At 41.5% G+C, this 21,043-nt stretch overlaps 2 protein-coding genes across 2 annotated transcripts in view; one reads left to right on the top strand and one right to left on the bottom strand.

Moving 5' to 3' along the window:
* Window positions 1–4,123: 4,123 nt before the first annotated feature.
* Window positions 4,124–8,956, bottom strand: LOC109297077. The gene is made up of 4 exons (XM_019516720.1): window positions 8,461–8,956; window positions 7,435–7,680; window positions 6,591–6,926; window positions 4,124–4,578 (listed from the first exon to the last, which is right to left on the bottom strand). Exons 1-4 carry the CDS (start codon window positions 8,506–8,508, stop codon window positions 4,369–4,371), a joined length of 840 nt encoding a protein of 279 aa, XP_019372265.1. The 5' UTR covers window positions 8,509–8,956; the 3' UTR covers window positions 4,124–4,368.
* Window positions 8,957–15,582: 6,626 nt separating this feature from the next.
* Window positions 15,583–21,043, top strand: part of LOC109296481 (golgin subfamily A member 6-like protein 22) — a 6,580-nt gene continuing 1,119 nt past the window's right edge. Inside the window, exons 1-3 of the mRNA XM_019515891.1 lie at window positions 15,583–15,712; window positions 16,841–17,836; window positions 17,956–18,014. Of these exons, the coding sequence (XP_019371436.1) occupies window positions 15,710–15,712; window positions 16,841–17,836; window positions 17,956–18,014 (1,058 nt within the window). The 5' untranslated portion in view covers window positions 15,583–15,709. The remainder of the gene's footprint in view (window positions 15,713–16,840; window positions 17,837–17,955; window positions 18,015–21,043) is intronic.

The following is a 21,043-nucleotide window of genomic DNA, read 5'->3' as shown; positions in this document are numbered from 1 at the left end:
GTTATAGATATTTTATTGATTCCCCATTATACCCTATGGCTGGATCTCTGAAGCGACTCTGAAGCTTTTCCGAATCGGTTCGGAAGCTTTGAACCACTTCAGAAAGCCTAAAGAAGCCAGTGCTTCAATCCGGACATGCTGCTTCAGCCTCCAAAGTGTTTGAATCTCCTCTGGATCCGAAGCACGGTCCGAAGCCTCGCACAGCCCTAGGTAGCATGGAGTCTGAGCTTATCAAATGCTTATGGCATAGCATAGATCTGGGGAGCACATATGCCTTTGGGCTAAGCACTGGCTGCCTTATTTTAGTTGACATGGAGAAAAGGGGTCTCCTTAACTAGGCTCAGTCCAGGCAAGAACACAGAGTATAGCATCCTAGCAAGAATCAATATTGTGCTCCTTTAAATGTAAGACACTAGAAAAGCAAATATTTCCTCCAGCCTGTCTCTTAAATTTAAAAAAAGGATAAAGCTCTTACAAGTGCTGTGAAGCTCTTACATGTGCAATATAGTGGCAATATTCTTGTAAATATATCACTAATTGGTGCTTTATTTTTTCTTAAATTGAGAGTCAAAATGTTTGAGCGCATCATAAATACAAGGACATATTATATTTGAAAGCAGTATGATTATGTATGCACATAACATATCATCCAAAACCCCTCGTACTCCTCAGCCAGTCATTTGGCTTTTGGGTTTAAATTACACAAGTGTTCAGAGGACTGGCTTCCTATGTGTGCCCAAAATGGCAATAAACAAAGACAAACTCAGGGGATGCAAACAGCACCAGCGTGTTTGAACAAAGTAAGTAATGATACCACCTACTGAAAGAGAAACTTGATAATATGCATGAAGATGAGGTCAGAGAAGAACAATGCAAATTGATGATGAACTAGCTAAGGCACTGGAGCTCTTCTTTAAACCATGGGAGGAAGAATGGTCAGGGATATTACATGATCATGTTCTTGATGTTCCTGGTCACAAACACTACAGCTCAATGCTACCTACCCCAGCCCCTTCTGCTTTCATTGCTAAATAACACCACCATTGTGACCCACATTCAGCTGGGACATTTATATTTGTACAGAGATTCTATCAGGCTATACATGGTTGAAGGCATTGTGCTTAAGGGTGTACATGCTTTTCAGGCTGATGTAGCCCCTGGCATCCTCTTTGAGAAGAGGGAAAGACCCTATATGCTTCAGGCCCCAGAGCAGTTTATTGTGCTTCAGTCCAAGACAGGCTACAGGTTCCATGCCAAGTACAAATCATAAACACAACAGTGCAAAATGCTTCTTTCCCCAGGAAAATTAAGTCATTGTGCACAAAGTAAAGAGAATGTGAAGATCCATTAAATAAATAGAAAATTTACCCACAGAGTTGGGGGTTTTAAAAAAAGTGCTTGAGCCCATGCACCATAGGGTATTTCCACTTGTGCTCAGTTGTAGTCACTGTTTTGAATAACTATGAACCACAGATTGATAGGGACTCGCCAGATGACTGAAACCCAAGGGCTGCTGAACAGTGGCTTAAAGACAAATTACATGAAGTGCTTATCCCATCACGTGCCCTGTTTATAAGCAAGTTATCTTTGGGAAGCACATTCAGATTTAGTCAAAACGAAGACTTAATTTCTGCTCTCTGCTGTCAGGGGGACATTTCCAATTACTTCAGTGAGTGAGGAATGTGACCCAAAATTCTTAACACAGAAAAGGGAGGCTTCTTGCTCTCAGTCAGATTACAGAGGAAGCCTGAAAGCCTGAAAAATAGAGCATTAGTGTAATTCTTAGCACACAAGATTTAGGCATGGACTGGGGACAACGAGAAAGGAACAAAACCAGTGACACTGGCTTCTCAGACAGAAGCCTCAGTTTCACAAGGATCCCACACTGCTACCAACGACCAGTTCAAACCTTAATCACAACTAAACTGATTATGTAAAGCATCTCATTGATGTCATCATGATGCCATGATCAAACACTCCCTGAGGCTACAACACCTCACATGGACCTTTGACTCATGTGTTACCTGTCCTCTCAGTGTCCTGGGTCATAAGAAGCGTATATCTGTAGATAATCTTTCAATAGCACCGAAAATCCCATCTTTTCCCCTTTGGGTCCATTACACTTTTAGCCATGGGCACTCCTAAGTAGTAGAGTGGGGTCATTAAAGCTTTATATTCATGTTTGTGTGAATAAATATGAGCCTTATAATTCACATCTTACTGGGAGAGTATAATCTTTATCAGCCATTCAGATCCCACTGTCAGTCTTAACAATCTATTCCCATCAGCTTCTAACTATGACAGATACACCTATATACACAGGTCTCCAGGTACACTTCACGCAGTGTCTCTATATTGACACTGATAGAAATGCCAGCCTTGGTCCACAAGGCTCACCAGTTGGCTGGATTGTTCATGTGTGATACCCCACCTGCATGAAATGTAATAAAATTCCAGTTGGATAAACTGAGCATGTATTGGACTAAAACTGGTTCCTCCTGGCCAATGCAGAATCCATTCAGTGGAGGAGGTATCTTAAGCAGCACCTTCCCCATTCTAGTAAGTATTCCAAACATTTGCCCATGTAGTTCAGACATCAGTAATTGCTACATTTGAGAGGAACCATAAAGTATACACAGTGAGCATGCACAGGTCACTCTACTGGAGTCGGCATGAGTTGACAGTCATTTACCTTGGGAGAAGTGAAACTCTTAATTGTAAACAAAATTTTGCTTTATTTAGCCCATGTACACAAACACCCATGTGTAGGTTGTATCTATACCACACAACCTCAGTGTACCTGCCCTGTTGAGCTTCTTTTCAGGAATATTATGCCACAGATCATAAGGTTTTCTGTGAATAGACAACCTTTTGGATACTCTTCTGATCTTACACTATTTCTAAAATATAGGAAATGTGGATCTAGCTGTAGGATGACTTTGGCAAACTCCACTTATGCTGCATTTGACGAGCAAACTACCTGATATCTAGACATGGCTCTGAGATACTTTTGTATCTATGACCCTGATGCAAAGAATCTTCCCCTAGCTGTCATGGTCTCTGTAAGCACTCTGCCATTTGAATGTGCACAGAATATCATCCTAACCAGGACAGAGCGTATCAGAAACACATTTGAAGTAAGGTGAAATTATACCCATATCATTGCTAGACCAGTGGTTCTCAACCTTTTAAGACTCAAGGCATGCCTCAAAAAATGCCAGCTTTTACCTTTCATTCATTTTTTACTATGAAAAAATAATAAAATAATTCTTCTGCTGTGAAGAACTCAGGAAGACCACACCAAGTCAGACTGTTTTTGACACTATAGATTCCTATTTGAAATCTCTGGGTTTGTCTTGTGAATTATGCATAGGTATTTGCACACCTACCAGTGCTAATATTATGCGGCATCTTACAGCACCCTTATAAGCATCTCATAAACTCTGGTTGACAATCACTGTGCTAAACCTTCGAGTCAGGCAGTTTTTTGAACACCATCTTTGAGAAACCCAGGCACTCCTAGTTTCCATATTAGGTATACAATGTAACCTGGGAGAAGAACAAGGACACCGAATAATAACTACAATATGGCTAGGTGATTTATGCTCTAATTCTAATCATGTGGGTGATTTATGCTCTAATTCTAACATAAAGTGCTAATGAGATTTTATTTGCTCATTGCTAATATTCTATATGGCATATAGCTTCTACCTTTTCCAGGCACATAGCAAAAATGCTATATGACAGATGCAGTGGGAAAGGGACATAGCCATATTCTGTGTGGATTCGATGTGTCTGACCTTTCTATTAGAATTATATCCTAAAACCCTTCTTATTAGTACTGGGACCTCAGCATTCATAAGACCTCAACTGCAAGGAGAATGACAGTTTTTGTTAGTGAAAATGTCCTATCCCATTCTCAAAAGAGCATGAAACTCAAGACTGTGGCATACTGTAGACAGGAACAAATGAATCCTCTTGAAAACAAAACACCAAAAGTAAGTTGCCATGTAGTTCCCCATCCATACAGCCTTGCACATATAAGGTTTGCAGCTATGTCCAAGAAACTAAGCATAAACAGAAAGATACATTCAAAATGGCTTTCTTATCACACATAATTTTATTAGTATTGGTGAATGTGACAGAATCACGCTGAATATGTTAACAAGAGAGCAAGGAATGTATGATATTCAGCAACAACTTTTGAAAGAGAATAGGTTACACTTGCACAAGTTACATCCTTTTTCATATAACAATAGTGGAAATACTCAGTGTAGTTAGGAAAGAACAGCGGAGCTGCAAAGCAAAAAAAGTAAAAAGAAATGGGGATAGATCAGCATCTTTAGCTGTAGAGAATGTGCTGTTGCTTTAGGAACATTTTTTCTTATTTACGTAATCCAGAAAAATCTTCTTGAAAAAGAAATAGAGCACAATGGCAAAGCAGAAGCTGTAATGCCTCATAATGAAATAGAAAGCCAGCTCCCTCACTGTGTAAATGACATGTATAAAGATGAAGCAGTATAAAAACAAGGCATGCTGGTTCTGCAGCCGGGGTAGGTCATGGAGTCCTTGAATAAACTGTGGAAAAGAAAGAGATACGTAATCACCTACATGTTCACCTACCCTCCATTCATATGCCTCTACTCGGTACACTTCATCAGAGGCAGATCCAGGAGGTGTGTAGAGGTGCAGCCGCACCCAGTTTTGTTTCCTGCTCCACCAAAACTTTTAAACTAAATGCCTGGGAGGACCAGTGACATTTCTGTTCAGGCAATGCTGAGACAATCAGTTGACTCTGTGGCTTATTATCATCTCTCTGATCCCTGCTACTCTGTCTCCATTGCACAGGTGCTAACGGCCCTCTGTCCTTTTTAATGGTCTTGATATTTCACTATTTGGACTGCCTTTCTTCTGCTGTTTTGCTGACTGTTAGCCATTCCTGGTAATGCCTCTCTTCGATTTCATAGGCCTGCAGGCTGTTTGTAGCTGTAGCTAAAAACCTTAATTCATGTGATAATATTAACTCAAGGTGTTGAAATGACTGACAGTGAAGTACTGAAGGTACTGTCAGGACCCTCAAGGAGGCTAGATTTTGTTTTATGAATCTGAATAAGAAACATACTTTTAACTATAATGAATATGGGGCTAATGACACAATATCATTTTGAATATTTTGACTCTTTTTTCCTTAGTTTGTGGGATTTTTTTAATTTAATATATGATATAGCAAATCAATGCACCTTGCAATAGTGCTCCCAGATTATTAGTAAAGCTAGTTTCTCTTTAACTGGAGATAAATATGTTGTTATATGTGATGAAGTACTGAACCATCTGTAACCCCTTTTTCAAAATCCTAGATCCACCATGCACCTAGTCCTCCATTTGTAAAATCTGGCCACCAGGGAGGTCTGAGTTTGCATTAGTTCATCTCTCTGGAGAGCCTCATTCATCTCCGACGGTCTGTTATGCAGCCCAACCGATGGAGTTGTTAGGCTGTAAATTAATAAAGCAGTTGGCAGTGGGCCTTTTTTTGATCAAGCTCAGAGGAACTCCAGTCACTTATCCAAATCTACACTGGGACTGATTCTGATCTCTTTTACACTGGTCTCACTCCATTGGTTTCACTGGTGTTACACTGCTACCTACCACCAGTGTAAGTGAAATACCATCTAACCCAGATGACTTATTTCTAAACTAAGGGTGCTATAGGCAACACTAACACCTCCTTCTTTGTATAGCACTTAGCATAATGCAGCCCTGATCCACAACAGAGGCTCCTAAAAGCTACTGCAGTATACATAAATAACAATATAAAACAATATGAAACATATGCCTATCTACTTTGTGCTAACCCACCATACCAGGCCTACAAGAAAAGCTAAGGATACATGTGCCTCTTCCCATATCCAGGCACTGATTTTTCTCTTACATGCATCAGGGATAAAAATATTCAAGGTAAGAGAAGAATCAAGCCCAAGAAAGCAAGAGTGATGAAGAACTCACTCATCTGATGTCTGAAAATGACACATCTGCTAACCCTACTGGCCTTTTTCAGACTAGACATATAATAGCAATGAATCAAATATTACAAATATTTGGACTTCAACAAAGCTAATTAGCAAGGGATGTAGCTTATCCTCTGGAACATTTTTTTCACAGCTCTTGGCTCTGATATATTTATGATGTGCAATTCAGGAAATTTAGCAGAAGCCATTCCAGCACTATAACCTCTTTGACCAACTCTGTTGTAGAGGCAAATAACCATTCAAGCCATCCATAAGATCTGTTACATGGGTATAATCATCATTTAGAAAATAATCCTCTGGATAACTCTACCCTATAAACTTCATTCTTGAGTTTTGGTTTTACTGCAGTGATTGCTATCCTTGTGCTTAAATGGGAAACAGCTCTTCTATGAACAGTGGTGTGAGCAGTGTGGCTAATCTCATGTCTAATTTAAAAACAGATAAGTGTGTTCTTGCAAAATCAAAGAAAAGAGGGCTTATGGAAGTATGGAAATAGGAACATTAAATGTTTGTTGCCTGTTTCCCCCTCTGTTATACCCAAACCCATTTTCCATCCCAGCTTACTGATCTCTGTGCTGTCTGCTGCTGTATCTGCTCCATTTTCTCCTCATGCTGCCTTTGCTTTTCATTATCTTCATATTCGTACTTCAGCCTGGTCATTGCAGAGTTCCACCTGATCTTCTCCAAATCAAGATCAACTGCCGTGACCTGCCCCGTGCACGGCTGTTCCAGCTCCTCCAGATTGTTCATCTCATCCTCACTGCTGAATGCTTCTGGCTGCAAAGTATCACCTTCTCTCTTTGCCCTGGGCTCCAAATGTACTGCATGGCTCTTACCATCCAGGCTCTTTGTCACATCATCTAGTATATGTGACAATGCTGGGTTATATCTGGGGAGATCCTGACACAGATCGGAGAAAGTATAAATTGAGATTATGTTGATAGAAGAGCCCTAATCAGGCCTTGATAGGTTTTGATAGAGCTAAAAAATTGGGGTAATGAAACACTAAAATACTGACTCATTAGTTTTGCAACACCTACCAGCAAGTTGAGAAGGTCTTTCTTTGAACTGTTCAGGAATTTTTTGATTTTTTTTTTTTTTGACAGAAAATGGGATTTCTATGAAATGAACATTTTCTGCAGCTTTCCCTCAGGAAAACTGAAACAAAGTGTTTCCTTTAGGATCCAGCTGACCCACATCAAAACATATAGTTCACTGAACCAAAAAGCAGTATTTCATTTCAGATCAGATGTTAACTTGTAACCATCAGCGTTGCTGTGGTACCTTATGGGAGATATAATTGTGTGCATCTCACACCCCCATTTTCCTCTGAAAACTGAGCCCCTTGGCTGGCCTACAATTCTCCCTTGATGCCCTTACCTTTAATTCAGTGTTAATTTCCACTTACCATCGTCACATGCTCTTGCTGCTTCTTGTTGTCTTTGAGTGGGGATATCTGCACAGTAAGTTCAAAGCCTGTCTGCATTTCTCTTAACTCTGCCCCCGCTACTTGGGAGGAATACTCTGAGCTCTCCAGATTACTGAGCTGCTCCACATCAGCTTGGGTTTCCTGGTCCTTAATTTGCAGAGATTCTGTCTCAAAGTGGGAGACATCTGATGATGTCAAAGTATCTCCATCACTGTCCTGCAAAGACTGGTGAAAAGCATAGATTTAGATTTCATAGACATTAGGGCTGAAAGGGACCTCAAATGATCATTGGGTCCAGCTCCCTGCTCCAGGGACTGAATTAAATGAGTCATAAGTGTCCAAGTGACTGATTTCCAATTGATTAGTTACCTCCACATGCAGACAGATTTTCAAAAGCACGTGGGTGTCTAACTCCCATGGAAATCAAAAAGGCACTACTGAAAATCCTACTAGATGCCTAGCTCCCTAAATAGCTTTGAAAATCAGACCCAGATAACCTGAAGAGATGAGGTAGAAAATATGACTCCCATCCTGCTCTACTTGTGACCAGGACAGCTAGCTAGGGTCTGAGAGGGTGATATGCTGCACTTTCAGAGGGCATAGATTAGCAAGTGTGCTTTATTCAGCTCGGGGAAGGATAGTTCTTATTTGCTGGGGGTATACCCCAACTGACCCTACAACCCTAGAATAGCACATCTTCTCATTTTGCTTAACATAGACAAACTGAGATGGCAAAGGCACCGTCTGTCACTAATCATTGATCAATAACATCCTTTCAGCTGAATGGCACTAGCATTTGAACTGAGACAGTTCCATCTGCCTCCTATAAGAACCCGCTTTTTATTTAGACATTTTATAAAGGAAGCATGAGCCCAAGGTAGCAATAACCTTAAAAAGAGGATTTACCAGTACATAGGTAGCATAGGTGTTTTCCTAACTCTCCTGAAATATGTTACTACCTGAACCCAATGACAGAAGATGAAGATGATAAAGAAAATTGAATACCATAGCTGGCTCGGGTACAAGAGTAGAGGAGGACAATAAGGTAGACATTGGTGTCACACGTAGTAGCCTACTCTGTGCAAGTCCCCTATGCAGATAACTCAACACCAGCTGCCCCTGTTCAAATCAGAGAGATGCATGCTATTCAAACCCAAATCAAATTCATTCTCCAAACAACCATAATGATGTCATGCGATTCCATACTCTGCTGATATCATAATTGTACTGTTGCCACAACATACCTCATTCTGTCTGCCATTAAGTGTCTGAACTGTCACTTATCTTTCCATGACCTGTTTTTTATCACTGATATAAACTCTTAGGTTTGGAAAGGTCCAGTGACTAGGGCAGTAGCCGGGGCTTGGGAAGCTCAGGTTCAATCCTTTCCCAGTCTTGGACATTCCTGGGAGACCTTTGGCAAATCACTTGGGGCCAGATCAAAAGAAGGGCTTTATCAGCATACTGCCTATATTTAAGACACCTGGAATCCATAGCTCAGAGTTACCTTGGTTCCTCATACCAGTTCCCCATCAGGACATTTAGGTACCTCAGAAGTTCTGAAAATCCACATGCTGAACAGGGAAACAGCTTGCAGGACACTTGGTTTCTAAGCCTTATTCAGCCTGAAGTTATTCAAACCCATAGCTCCTACAGAAGATTGTCCAAACCACCAAGCTACATGTTAAGCTTGGTGGGGACCCCATGCATCCATTCCTGTTGAAGCTGGCCAGAGCTATTGCATTCCGTGCTGAATTAATGGTGGTGATGTGTATTAGGCAGGCCTCCAAGTTGGGCTCCTCTGTATCTAAATGAGCCTAGGGCAGGAGCTAGGTGTACAGCTGCTCAGACCAGAGCATTTCTGGGAATGTACAGAAGAAGTGCAGGGACCTGGGCAACTTGCTGGTCAAACAGGAAGGAGTCTTGTGGCATAGGCCGGTGTTAGGCAACCATTGGCAAGAGATCTATTGGTCATCATTTATTACTTAGGTATGTGATATCAACCAAATCCCACTGCAGAGACATAAGTCTTTCTTTGGATCTGGCCCTTAGTCTTTTTTGTCTCAGTTCCTCATCTGTGTAACACAGATGACAGTGCATCTTTACTTCACAGAGACCCTGTAAAAAATAGATGCCTTAAAGATTACAAGGTGCTCTGATCCTACAGTACCTAGTGAAGTAAAATATCTTTTTGGTCCCAGCAGGTAACCTGGGAAAAGAACCTATCACCTCTGGACTTGGCCTACTCTTAGTGGAATTCATAAGGCACCTACCTGCATGGTACCTATCAATGATGGCTTATGCCATGTAAAGAAACATAGTGGGCTTGACTATCCATTGCCCAGTACCTTGTGTAATCATTTACACAGAGGCAATGAGTATCTGCTTGGCAGGTGATGTGCGGAGAAGTTATAGATAAGAAAGACTTATTTAGTTATCGAGATCAGCCAGATGCATCATTTATCAAGTACAGTGTCAGTTTACAGCTAGATTTTCAAATCTAAGATACTCTGCACCCATGCTTGATACAGGAATGCATTCAATGACATTTCCCTCTGTGAGTGAGAACATTCGGCATTGCTTTTGAGCACTTACTTGATGCTCAGATTACAGAGTTACTGTTACGGGCCATAGGTATTTTATGGGCTGAATCTGAGCGAGCACATGTGTGCAGCTAACTTGCATTCACACATGTAGTGCATGTCTTCTGAGTAAACATTGAATTTAGTTGTGGCATTGTTTAAGCTGTTTTGCAGTTAAGTTTCTCACTTCCTTGAATAAGCTTACTGCATTTATTCATTCTCCAGCTGTCCTAAAAAACATATTCCCATAAGACTTACAGAAGAGCTGTGAAAGCACTTTCATCTCTGCTGAGGGGCCAAGCACTCTAGTGCAATGGGGGACATCAATTTGCTCTTGCTGAATGATGCTACTGGAAGAGGAAGGCATGGGATCCTCTTTGCTAGGCACATATTACATTGACACACAGCGTAAATCTCTCATCAGCTTCTTGCCAAGCCATTCATGTCTTGTGCACCCACTCTCTCTCAGATACTTGGAGCCAGATCCATTGGAGCATCAAGCAGCCCCAACGCCCACTTCAAGAAGTATTTAGAGTGCCCAGCACCAGCCTTTGATTTTTCTTAATATTTGCCTCCAAATTCAAATCAGAGAGGAAGTGAACACCTTTTCCTTCCATAGCCCTAAAAGTGAAGGCTGTTCTTTCCTTCCTGTATTGATCTCTTTTGCTCTGCTTTTCTCTTATCTTTTCAGGCCTACTGTTGGTTGTCCAGCAGAGTTGGAGTTAACATTTAGCGGGCAGTTCCACCATATATTGCTACCATTGCTCTAAAGTTCCCTCCTCAGATTCTAAAATAACACTTTCCTTCATTGCCTCCTTTGCTGCCTTTGTTGTTTTTCAAAGTAGCAAATGCACAGCATGGTGTGTAATATTCAGGAGAGCTGGGAAAGGGGGATGGGGGCTGTGTTTCATTTTGGATTAAAAATACTTTTTAAAAAGTACTCAAACACATATTTGCAGTGAAAATACATTTCCTTTAGCAGCCAAGGCATCTTTTGCTGGATTCCACTGCCAAAGGCCAAATTTAGAGAGGTCCTTGATAGTAAAGGAGTGTGATCAGGGCAAAGGATTCCAAAAGGTGTAATTTGCTATGAGGTAGCTGGAATAAGGTGCAGCAGTGTGCACCAGCACAAAACAGGGTTTTATTTATTGCCACCTTGTGCCTTTTAAGGACATCCCTAAGCAGGGAGCTATGCACAGCTGCACCATGCCAGCAGGAGTATATCCACTGCATCAGCCCTTAGGAAGGTGTAGCAGATGCTTCCCTCAAATAACCTTACTGCCTCCTCCACCACCCATTGGATAGCTGTTGACCTGGGAAGCATCCCTGTGCTGAACAGAGCTCAAGGCTTGCAGTTATAAGTTGTGGTCATACTGCTAGCTCTTAGCACATATAGGCATGGCTGTGGCCTTGTGCAAATGCTAGTACAAGAGCAAGGGCACACTGCCTCTTCAGAATGCATCAAACCCTGCAGTCTGGGCAGGGTATGGAAATACATGGAGTACACTAGGCAATATGGGGGAAGAGGTATCAGACAAATAAGGCCCACGTACTCTATTCTTCTACAGCCTCACACAATACATATTAGACAAAGTGCTGAGGGAAGGATCACGAGGAGCACTGCAGCAACAAATACAGGCTCCTTTGCTTGCAGAAGGGTTTTGGGGGAGGGGTAAAGGGGAAGGCACTGGGGGGGTTCTTTCTTCCTTCTGTGCATTCTCTGTTGCACTGCAGTGTAATTAATTCAGGCTTACCTGCTATACTTACACTATGGTACACTTGGTAAATGTCATCAGGCAGCTGTTCTACCTTCACCGCTTCTTTGAGTCCCCTGAGATACCCTTGCTTGATAAAAAAAAAAACACTTTATTTTTTTTGTAGAGCACTAGCTCTTCTCAAGGAACTTACAGAGAAACAAATACCTACATTTTTTGCAAAACAGCTTTTACTAATGTAACAGAAAAGAAAAAATTACTTGGAAAATACAATTTTGACTCTTCCTGAGGCCAAGCCAAACAGAAGAAATCAAGATAATAGCCTGTAGCCAATACCAAGAGAAAATTCCTCAAATATAATTTACTACTAAAAAATTACTGTATCCTCCTCTTCGTAGTCCCCATTATCAGCCTGCATGGCCAGGATGTGGGCACATATGGCATCTCTAGTACATTTATCTTCCTTGAGCCAGTGCCATGTTGATGGCTGCATTTCCTGGTTATATGAACTACCTCAGCAAACCACCCATACCTAGGGTCCACTCCAGCACAAGACACTTGCCTTTATCCTTGCAGCCATTGTGCAAGGAGTGGCAGGCCACAATCATATAGATGGTATTTGTCATCTATTGGCATCCAAATGGGTTTTGAAGTGCCATTTTACTTTCAGCCTGCCCTATGGACATAGGATCATAGAATATTAGGAAGGTAGGGCTGTAAGGGATCATAAGCTCATATAGTCTATCCCCCTGGGCAGGATCATCTCTGACAAATCCATCCAAGTCAAGTGTCTGTCTTACTTGCTCTTGGGATAGAGAGTCTACAATGTCTTGAGGTGGCCTGTTCCAATGCTTGACCACTTTCCAAGTCAGAAAGTTCGTTCTAATCTCAAACCTAAATTTTGTTTACTGCAACTTGAAGCCATTGCTCCTCCTCCTGTTCTCTATGACTGCAGAAAATAGTTTATCTCCATCCTCTCTATATTTGCCCTTCAGAAAACTGTTATTACATCCTCTCTCACTGTTCTCTTCTCTAGACTCTAGTTCTTTCAGTCTCTTCCCCTAAGTCATGCTACCCAGGCCTCTAATATTTTGTGTTGCTCACTTCTGGAATCTTTTCACTCTGTCCACATCTTTCTTGAAGTGAGAGGCCCTAAACTGGGCAAGTACTCCAGGTGAGGCCTCGTAAGTGCTGAATTGAGTGAAATAATCAATTCCCTTGATTTGCAAGTGACTCTCCTGCCAGTGCACATGACCCTTCTGTCAATACAACCCAGCATGCTGTTGGCTTTATTTTAATTTTTTTTTTGCAACAGGAGCATGCCATTGAGTTATATTCAGCTTATTGTCTACTTATAACCCCAGGTTCTTCTTTGCAGTTCTGCAGCTTATCCAGTCATTCCCCAGTCTGTATTTGTGCATGCAATTATTCTGTCTGAAATGAAGAACTTTGCACTTCTCCTTGTTGAATTTCATCTGATTGATTGCAGACTATTTCTCCAGTCTAGCAAGGTCATTCTAAATCCTAGCCCTACTTTCCAGAGTGTCTGAAACTCCCTCAATCCCATTGTCCAAATAATTAATGAAGTTGTTAAACAATACTGGATCCAGGACAGACCCCTGGAAAATCCCATTTGATACCTACTCTGAACTAAAGCCATAGATGACTACTTACTGAGCATGATAATCCAAACAGTTACCTATTCACCTTTCAGTACTTTCCTCTAGTCTGTATTTCTTTAATTTGTTAATGAGGATGTTGTGAAAGACAGTGTAAAAAATTTTGCTAAATCCCAGGTATCACATCCACTGCTCTCCCTCCATCTATAGAACCTGTCACCCTATCACAGAAGAAAATTAGGTTGGTCAGGCATGACTTGCTCTTGCTGAACCCTTGCTGGCTGTTCCAGATCGCCTTGTTCTTTACAATAGACTTCTTCAGGACCTGCTCCATGATCTTTCCAGGTATGGCTAACTAGTCTATAATTCCCCAAATCCTCCTTCTTCCTTTTCTTAAAGATGAACACTGTATTTGCCTTTTTCCAGGACCTCACCTGACCTCCATAAATTCTCAGTGATGATACTCACTTGTTCTGAAATTACCCCAGCCAATGCTTTCAGTACCTTTGGGTATATCCCATCCAACTCTGCCAACTGAAAAGCATCTAGCCTCTCTAAGTGATCCCTAACCTGTTCTTCCCCTATTCTAGAATATTTATTTTCTTCCTTATCTTTGCACTCATCATCTGCTGGGTGGCCCTATTTGTGAAAACTAAAGTAAAACAAAGGAATTAAATACTTCAGCCTTCTCTCTATCATCTGCAACTAGATTGCCTTCCACATTCCGTAAAATATCTATGATTTTTCTGGTCTTCCTCTTACTTTTGTACATACTTGAAAAATCCCATTTTATTGCCATTTATGTCCCTTGCCAGTTGAATCTCTAATTATGCCTAGCACCTAAGTGTGCTTTTGTATCTATTAGGTGGAATAAAATCTAGCCCATAGTCTTTGTCCTCCACATTCAGCACCCTTCCACATTTCAGAAAGCTACAAAATGCTACTGCACATCTCTCAGAGTACCTACTCCACAGCATAAACAGCTGGCCTGAAGTCAGGAGCAGTTCATCTAATTGACCCCAGTTTTGGCCAGCTGGTAGACAGTGAGAAATGTCCAGAGCAGGAAGACCCTCTTGCACTGCTAAACCAGGGTCACTTCTACACTTGAAGCAATGAAAGACAAGTTATCCCACAATACACCACGAGATAGCGCCCAGTGGGCACATCTATATGTGCCCCTAGGACACAATTGTTACTGTGCCATCATTTAGCATTCCCAAAAGGAAGTACTAAATGATGGCACAATAACAGCCCATACTGTACCTTGTCTGCCACGCACGGTTATTCTCAGCTGCTACATTGCCATAGCAATGCGCTATACTGAAGGAGTGTGTTGCTATGGCAACGTAGCTACGGCATCACGGTTTTTGCCTGAGGATGCTACGTTGCCGCAGCACATTGCTGTGGCGACGTAGCATCACATGCAGATGCGTCCAGTACCAGCTAATGGAAAGGTTCCACTCTGGTGCTAAGAATTCTGGGATACTACCCCACATATCCTAGCACCAATCTTGTGTACCTGGATCAACAGTGCGGATGCAGGCATGTAGTCTTTGCTGCATACACGGAAATGCAACAGAGATGATTAGAGTTAGACATTCCTTGCTCAAGCAAGTGTGAGTGAGCATACATTGTAATGTAGCCACATGCATAACGGTTCATGTACAGGGGCTGCAACAGGAAGGCTCTTTCCCACTTGCTAACTCCATCCCTATCTCTTCTTTGCTCACTTCATAGGGCAAATCTCATCCTATATGTACTTAAACAGCAGGTATTATCCTGCTGTCCCTTAGCAACCCCAACATATGTTAGTATTCCTCAGGGAACCATATTCAGTGCTTTCTGAAACCACGGCCATGCTCTCCAGAATGCTTGGAATCTCAGTGAGAAACCGTGCACACAAAAAGTCTCCTTTACTCAGTTTAATGCACACTGAACTCCACCACCAGCACACAAGAGGTAAAAGAAATGTGGTACATGTATATTTATCACAGAATAATTGTCTTCTATTACTAGAAATTTCAAATTAGCTCTAATATTCTCTCTCTCACACATACACACGCACAGGCTCCATATAGCATGACAATGATGAGGCCAGTGAGAGCATCTAGGGTCATTAGCTATAAGGATCGGGGAGAATGGCCGGGCAGCGGAGTGTGGAATCTTGTGACATCACAGAGGCTTTGGTTTGGGCTTGAATTCTTCCTCTCTGTTTCTTAGCTGGTATCTCAGTTTCCTGCAGGAGGGAGTGGGAGCCTCATGAAACTCGGGTTCCTGCTTGTGGATCCATTGTTGCACAACTTCATTTCATTTCCAAGGCCCTGTGCCTTAGTTTTCTATGGTAAAACTTGTAGTTATTCTTTTCTTTTTTAATCCTTCAGGTTTAAATCATAAGTTCCTGCAGGAGAACAAGGATTGTACTTTCCAACACAATGATTTTTGTGCAAAAGAAATCCTGTATAATATGTTTGATACATGTTTATTTTATTTATTCATTACCTTTATATGCCGCCCTATCCAAAGAAGGCTTAGGGTGGCTTACAATACCATATCAAACTAACATGATTTATCTATTGATACTGAGTGAAATCCTGACCTCCTAAGAGTCAATATCAATTTTGCAATTGACTTCAATGGGCCTATTATTTCATCCAGTTGGAAAAAGGATTGAAAAACATGGGAGGGTATTATTAGCATTGGTACTGTTATCCTTCTGCTGGTAAATTGTAGGAAGAGGAATTAGTGTCTAAGAAGTGGTAAGGGAGAGTATTTAATATATTCCAATGATTATATTGCCATATAGTTTCATGCTTTAATTGTATGCAAAAATCTAGAATGATAGGTGTGGGCTTGACAACATATCTAAACAAATAAATATTATAGCAGAGAGACTGATGAACTAGAGAGAAGTCAGAGAAAAACAAAATCAGCAGTACTACAGGACTGACTCATGGAGAAAAGGGTAAATATTTATTATTTAACCTGTAAGGTACAGGTTTATAACCAAAAGGTATAAGTGGAAGATGAATTACTTAGGGTGGGATATTGGGTTCCAGTTGTAACAATGGGATTTCCTGTGTTAAAATGGTGAGAGGCTTAGTCTTAGTACTACTTACTTAAGAAGTTGGGGAGACGAAGTAGTAAAAAAGACATTGCTGGGGGTAAACCTTTATTATTAACAAGGTGTGACAAATTGGATGGCCTATCAGATCTTTCCTGCTCCAATTTCTGTAACTTTTTATCATTCCATTGGATACAGTTATAATAGCCTTTTCCCCCTTGTGTAACTATTCTTTGCCAATAATATTGAATGGTGGCTCAATCTGTACAATAGGACCTCAACAACTGACCTCAATTAAGTTGTTAAAAAAATCAAAGAAAACAAAAACAAACAAAAACAAGAAACGTGTAGTGGAAGTAACTCTTCCTTATTACTGCTTAGAAATGAATTTCCTCTAATCTCTATCAGGATCCTGCTGAAGATACCCCACCAATTCTACGTGTTCCCCGTACCATTACAGAAACCCAAGCCAATAAGGATCAGGAATCACAGCTAGAAACCGGTGCTCAGATAGAAGTCACAAATGGTCTTTCACAACCACAGATCATCCACAAGGAGGGCAAGAGCAACTCCCAAGAGGAGCAGGAGCTGGCAAAGTTCAGACAGGTCGAAAGAAACAATACTGAGCTGGAGAAGATGCGGATTAACTTTGAGTTGACTATGCTGAAATATCAACAGTTAGAGAATCAAAAGCAGCGGCAACATAAGGAAAAGATGGAGCAGATGCGTCAGCAGGCACCACTGAAACCAGCAGGTTCACAGGAGGTGGAGCACCCTGGTAACAAATTAGATCCAATAACTGAAATTGAACTGGAGAAGATGCGTATGGAGTTTGAACTGAGCAAGCTGAGATATATCTATGAGGAGAATGAAAGACAGAGGCAGCATGAGCAGAAAATGCTCAAGGAGAAGGAAAAGCAATGGCAACATGAAGAGAACATGGAGGAGACGCATTGGCAGAAACTACCCAGAAGGGAAAGCCAAAATAATCCCAGTGGCAAAACTGAAGCCACTGCTGAAACGGAGTTCGGGAATATGAAGATAGAACTTCAGCTGACCATGCTGATATACCTGAAGGACATGAATGAAAAGCAGCTGCAGTGTGAGAAGAGGAAAAAGAAGGAAAAGAAATCTCTGGAGCAGGCAGAGGAGGAAAAGCAGGAGGACAAGAAGGAAGAGAAACAAGAGGAGATTATAAAAGAGCAGGTGCCACGTATAGTAGTAAATTCAGAAGAACCAGAGTGGTTAAACAACAGGTTTGATTTAGCAGTTGAATCAGAGCTGGAGAGGAGACGGATGGAGTTTGAACTCACCCGGCTTGAGTATGAACATAAGGAGAATGAGAAACAAAGGCAGCACGAGGAGAAGATGGAGCAGATGCGTCAGCAGGCAGCACTCAGCGAGGTAAGATGAGATGTGAAAAGGTTATACAGATTTGTGTTTACAGCTGACTAACTTGCAGGCTAGGGGGACAAAATGATTTAGCAGAGGAGAATAATTCCCTGGAAATGTGTTCTCTGGAGTTAAGCTTAGAAAACCAAACCCAAGATATGGCAAAAGTAGTAAGTGTGATAGCTGAAAGGTATGTTGCCATCAGGATCTAAATAGTCACAGAAGAAATCAAACAGGAAAAGAGGTTTGTAGAAAATACCAGGACAGGCAGCAGTACGGATATAGCAATACAACTAGCTCTGAGTCTAAAAAGTATATTACACTTAGCTTTGCAAACCGGAGTGCAAAAAGGAAGAGAGAGATTGTATTTGTCAGAACACTGAACACCTATGACCGCCCACCATTGACAAAAAGGATTGGGAGGGTCAACGTCTCTGATGAAGAACCATCCAGTCAATTTAGCACATGCTAATCATTCCTATATTGGACCTGAGCCTTCAGGAGGCTTTGGAACAACTTTACAGTGCACAAGAATTTGAGCAGATCTTGCCAGAAAATCTCACTCCAAGTCCTGCAGTGCATATCTTGGTGACTTGAATATTTCTCAGTTGGAAAATAAGTTTGGCAGATGTGTATAGTAAAAACTTACCTGTCAGTGTGATGATAAGAATGACTGACAGTGCATATGCTACTGGGATGTTCAGGCTCTTGGAATGATGCCTATGCACTGCAACTTCCCATGGGATGGCAGATAGATCTTAGATGACAGAAGAGAGTTAGGTATATAGGCAGAAGTAGACTAGATGCTTGAGTTGGGCTAGCCAGAGTGACCTTGGGGTGCACAATATGTCCACCATGTTGTTGCTCTAGAAAAGAGCAGTGAATATTTCTACCCAATGTTTGAAGGCTGGATACATCCCGTTGATGGTACAGTGTTCTCTGGGGAGTATTGCACATAGCCAAATGCCCTTGAGCCCTCTTGAGAACAAGGGAGAGAACCTGCCCTATGGTTCATGTGTCAATGTTACAGGGTGTTAGGCACTCAAGTACATTAATGTATCCCTAGCTGTGCTGGATTGTTCCTTTTGGTGCTTTTATGACTGTGCTGAGTATTAGTGTGAATTCCCCTCAGCTAAGCATAAATCACGTGGCTGGCGTGTTATGGCAAATGACAAGAACAAGTCAGATGTACTGGGAAAAATGGCCTAATCTCATAATGTAACCCATTTTGCTTTTTCCACAGCTTGCATGAAGAACCAGAACCTGATCCTGCCCCAGCTTATGGGTGCTTACTTTCCAAGTGACGGCTTATCAACATCCCTATTCTTTGCACAGCAAGAGAACAGCTCTCCCATTTGCTACAAAACTTTGCTCTGCATGCTATTAGCATTATTATATTGAATAACAGTATTCTGGCATCTTTATGTCCCGTGAGTCCTTTGTGACATCTCCATATATCATAATAGGAGAAAGGGGGAAAATGACTACTTCTGTGTCCCAATAGCCAAATCACAGTTTTTAAAGTAAAAAGTCAGTGGGAGTTTATAAGCTTCATTTGAACTCACTGCCCCCCGGGGAAACAAAACCTTCAGCTGGCCAGTTTCACAATTAGTGCAGATTGGGATGACTAAACTGATGTCTGGAGTCACTTTTGTTTACACCTAATAAGGCTCTGGAATAACTGGAACACTGATTGGAATAATTTTGAACACTGAGCCTGCTCCAATTGGCTGCTGCACAAAAAAGAAAATGTGAATGTCTTCTTTGTTGATAAATGAAGCTTACTACTGGCAGCCGTAAGTCCAGATGGCTTCTCATATGAATATTTTATAACACATGGGAAGAGCTGCAGAGATATCTTATGGGTCAAAAAGCTCAGAGCTTCCATGATTTCAGCCATTGATAGGGCTCATCAGAGAGAGAACTGAGCTTGTTAATTTTACTTCATCCATGTAGAAGCATTACTTAAGATTTTGGTGCCTGGGGCAATGTGGGCAGGGAAGGAGGAGTGTTTAAATCCTTGGGCTGGCTATGGCAGCAACTGCTGGGGCTACCTTGCTTATTATACAAGCTCAGTCAACACACGCAGCTCTGGTGCTCCCTTCAAATTGGTGCCCAGGGCTAGTGTCCCCTTACTCCCTCTCAAAATTACACTATTGCATCCATGTCATTCTACATTTTTTAAGCAAAGGTCATTCCTTGAAGACTGGATCTTACATAGTTTCCTCTAGTGAAAAGGATCAGGCACAATTCTTCCAGACAATTATAGCAAAGTGATCACTTAACCCAGTTGAAAGGCAAACCTACAATGCTGTGTATAGTGGGCCTGATTCTCTTCAATAGTCATTAATATCCAGGCCAAAGACAACACCATATTGATTTGGCAGCATTTTGTATTCATTTTACACAGGTCTAAATGGCCACAAAAGATAAAAGGCAGTGGAGTATTGAGCCAATTGTATGCAGAGGCAGCCTCCAGACAGATTGCATGGAGGATCAGGAGTAAAGTGGCAATCAAGAGGTACTAGGTTCTCTATAAATTGTCTTTTGCTACAGTGAATGTACTTAGAATGGAAGGGAAAGTTTCTTTAACTTCAAATAGGTTCAGCTCTGAGAGGTTCAGATTTAATATTAGAATTTCTTGCACCAAAGAAACAGGTTCTGAACACATGCTGACCTTGCATATAGACACTGTGCTGTTTATTATGCTGACCACATATCAGGTGTTTAGTTCAATCAGGAGTTTGTTACATTTTGGGACTCAGCATTAATTATTCCAAGTCTGATAGGCACTAACTGTTGATTTAGATTCTAGGCCATGAACTGAATTCAAAGGAAGTGCCACTATAAAAGTCCATGTCTGCTCAGTGGCTGTGTACTGTTCTCTGGCAGACTTGTCACAAGGGTTGGTCATTTCTACAGCTGGCCAAAGTGACTGTTTCACAACTGCTCCCAGACCTTTAGGGAAGGATATGTCCCTTAGTGCTAGGACATGTGGCCTAGTCTATTCGGAGAGTGGAAAATCAGCTGATGAGAATGGACCAGGCATGGCACCTGGTATTTGGGGCAGTTGTCTTATCTTAAGGATCATTTGGATCCTCAAGGAACTGCAGCTTATTCTATTGAAAATGTAAGAGCAAACACACACACACACACACACACACACACACACACACACACACACACACACACACACACACACACACACACACACACACA

The sequence above is a fragment of the Gavialis gangeticus genome, unplaced genomic scaffold, assembly GCF_001723915.1.
Source record: "Gavialis gangeticus isolate Ggan-Ray unplaced genomic scaffold, GavGan_comp1, whole genome shotgun sequence".
Classification (NCBI taxonomy): Eukaryota; Metazoa; Chordata; order Crocodylia; family Gavialidae; genus Gavialis; species Gavialis gangeticus.
This window is presented reverse-complemented; position numbering and strand designations above follow the sequence as displayed.

What these genes read in the sequence shown, in the direction of transcription:
- LOC109297077 (XM_019516720.1), bottom strand. Translation starts at nt 8,508, where the DNA reads ATGTCTACCTTATTGTCCTCCTCTACTCTTGTACCCGAGCCAGCTATG. An exon ending in AGCAAGAGCATGTGACGATG is followed by an intron (nt 6,927 to 7,434) that starts GTAAGTGGAAAT and finishes GATCTGTGTCAG; the next exon opens with GATCTCCCCAGATATAACCC. An exon ending in AGCAGACAGCACAGAGATCA is followed by an intron (nt 4,579 to 6,590) that starts GTAAGCTGGGAT and finishes TCTTTTCCACAG; the next exon opens with TTTATTCAAGGACTCCATGA.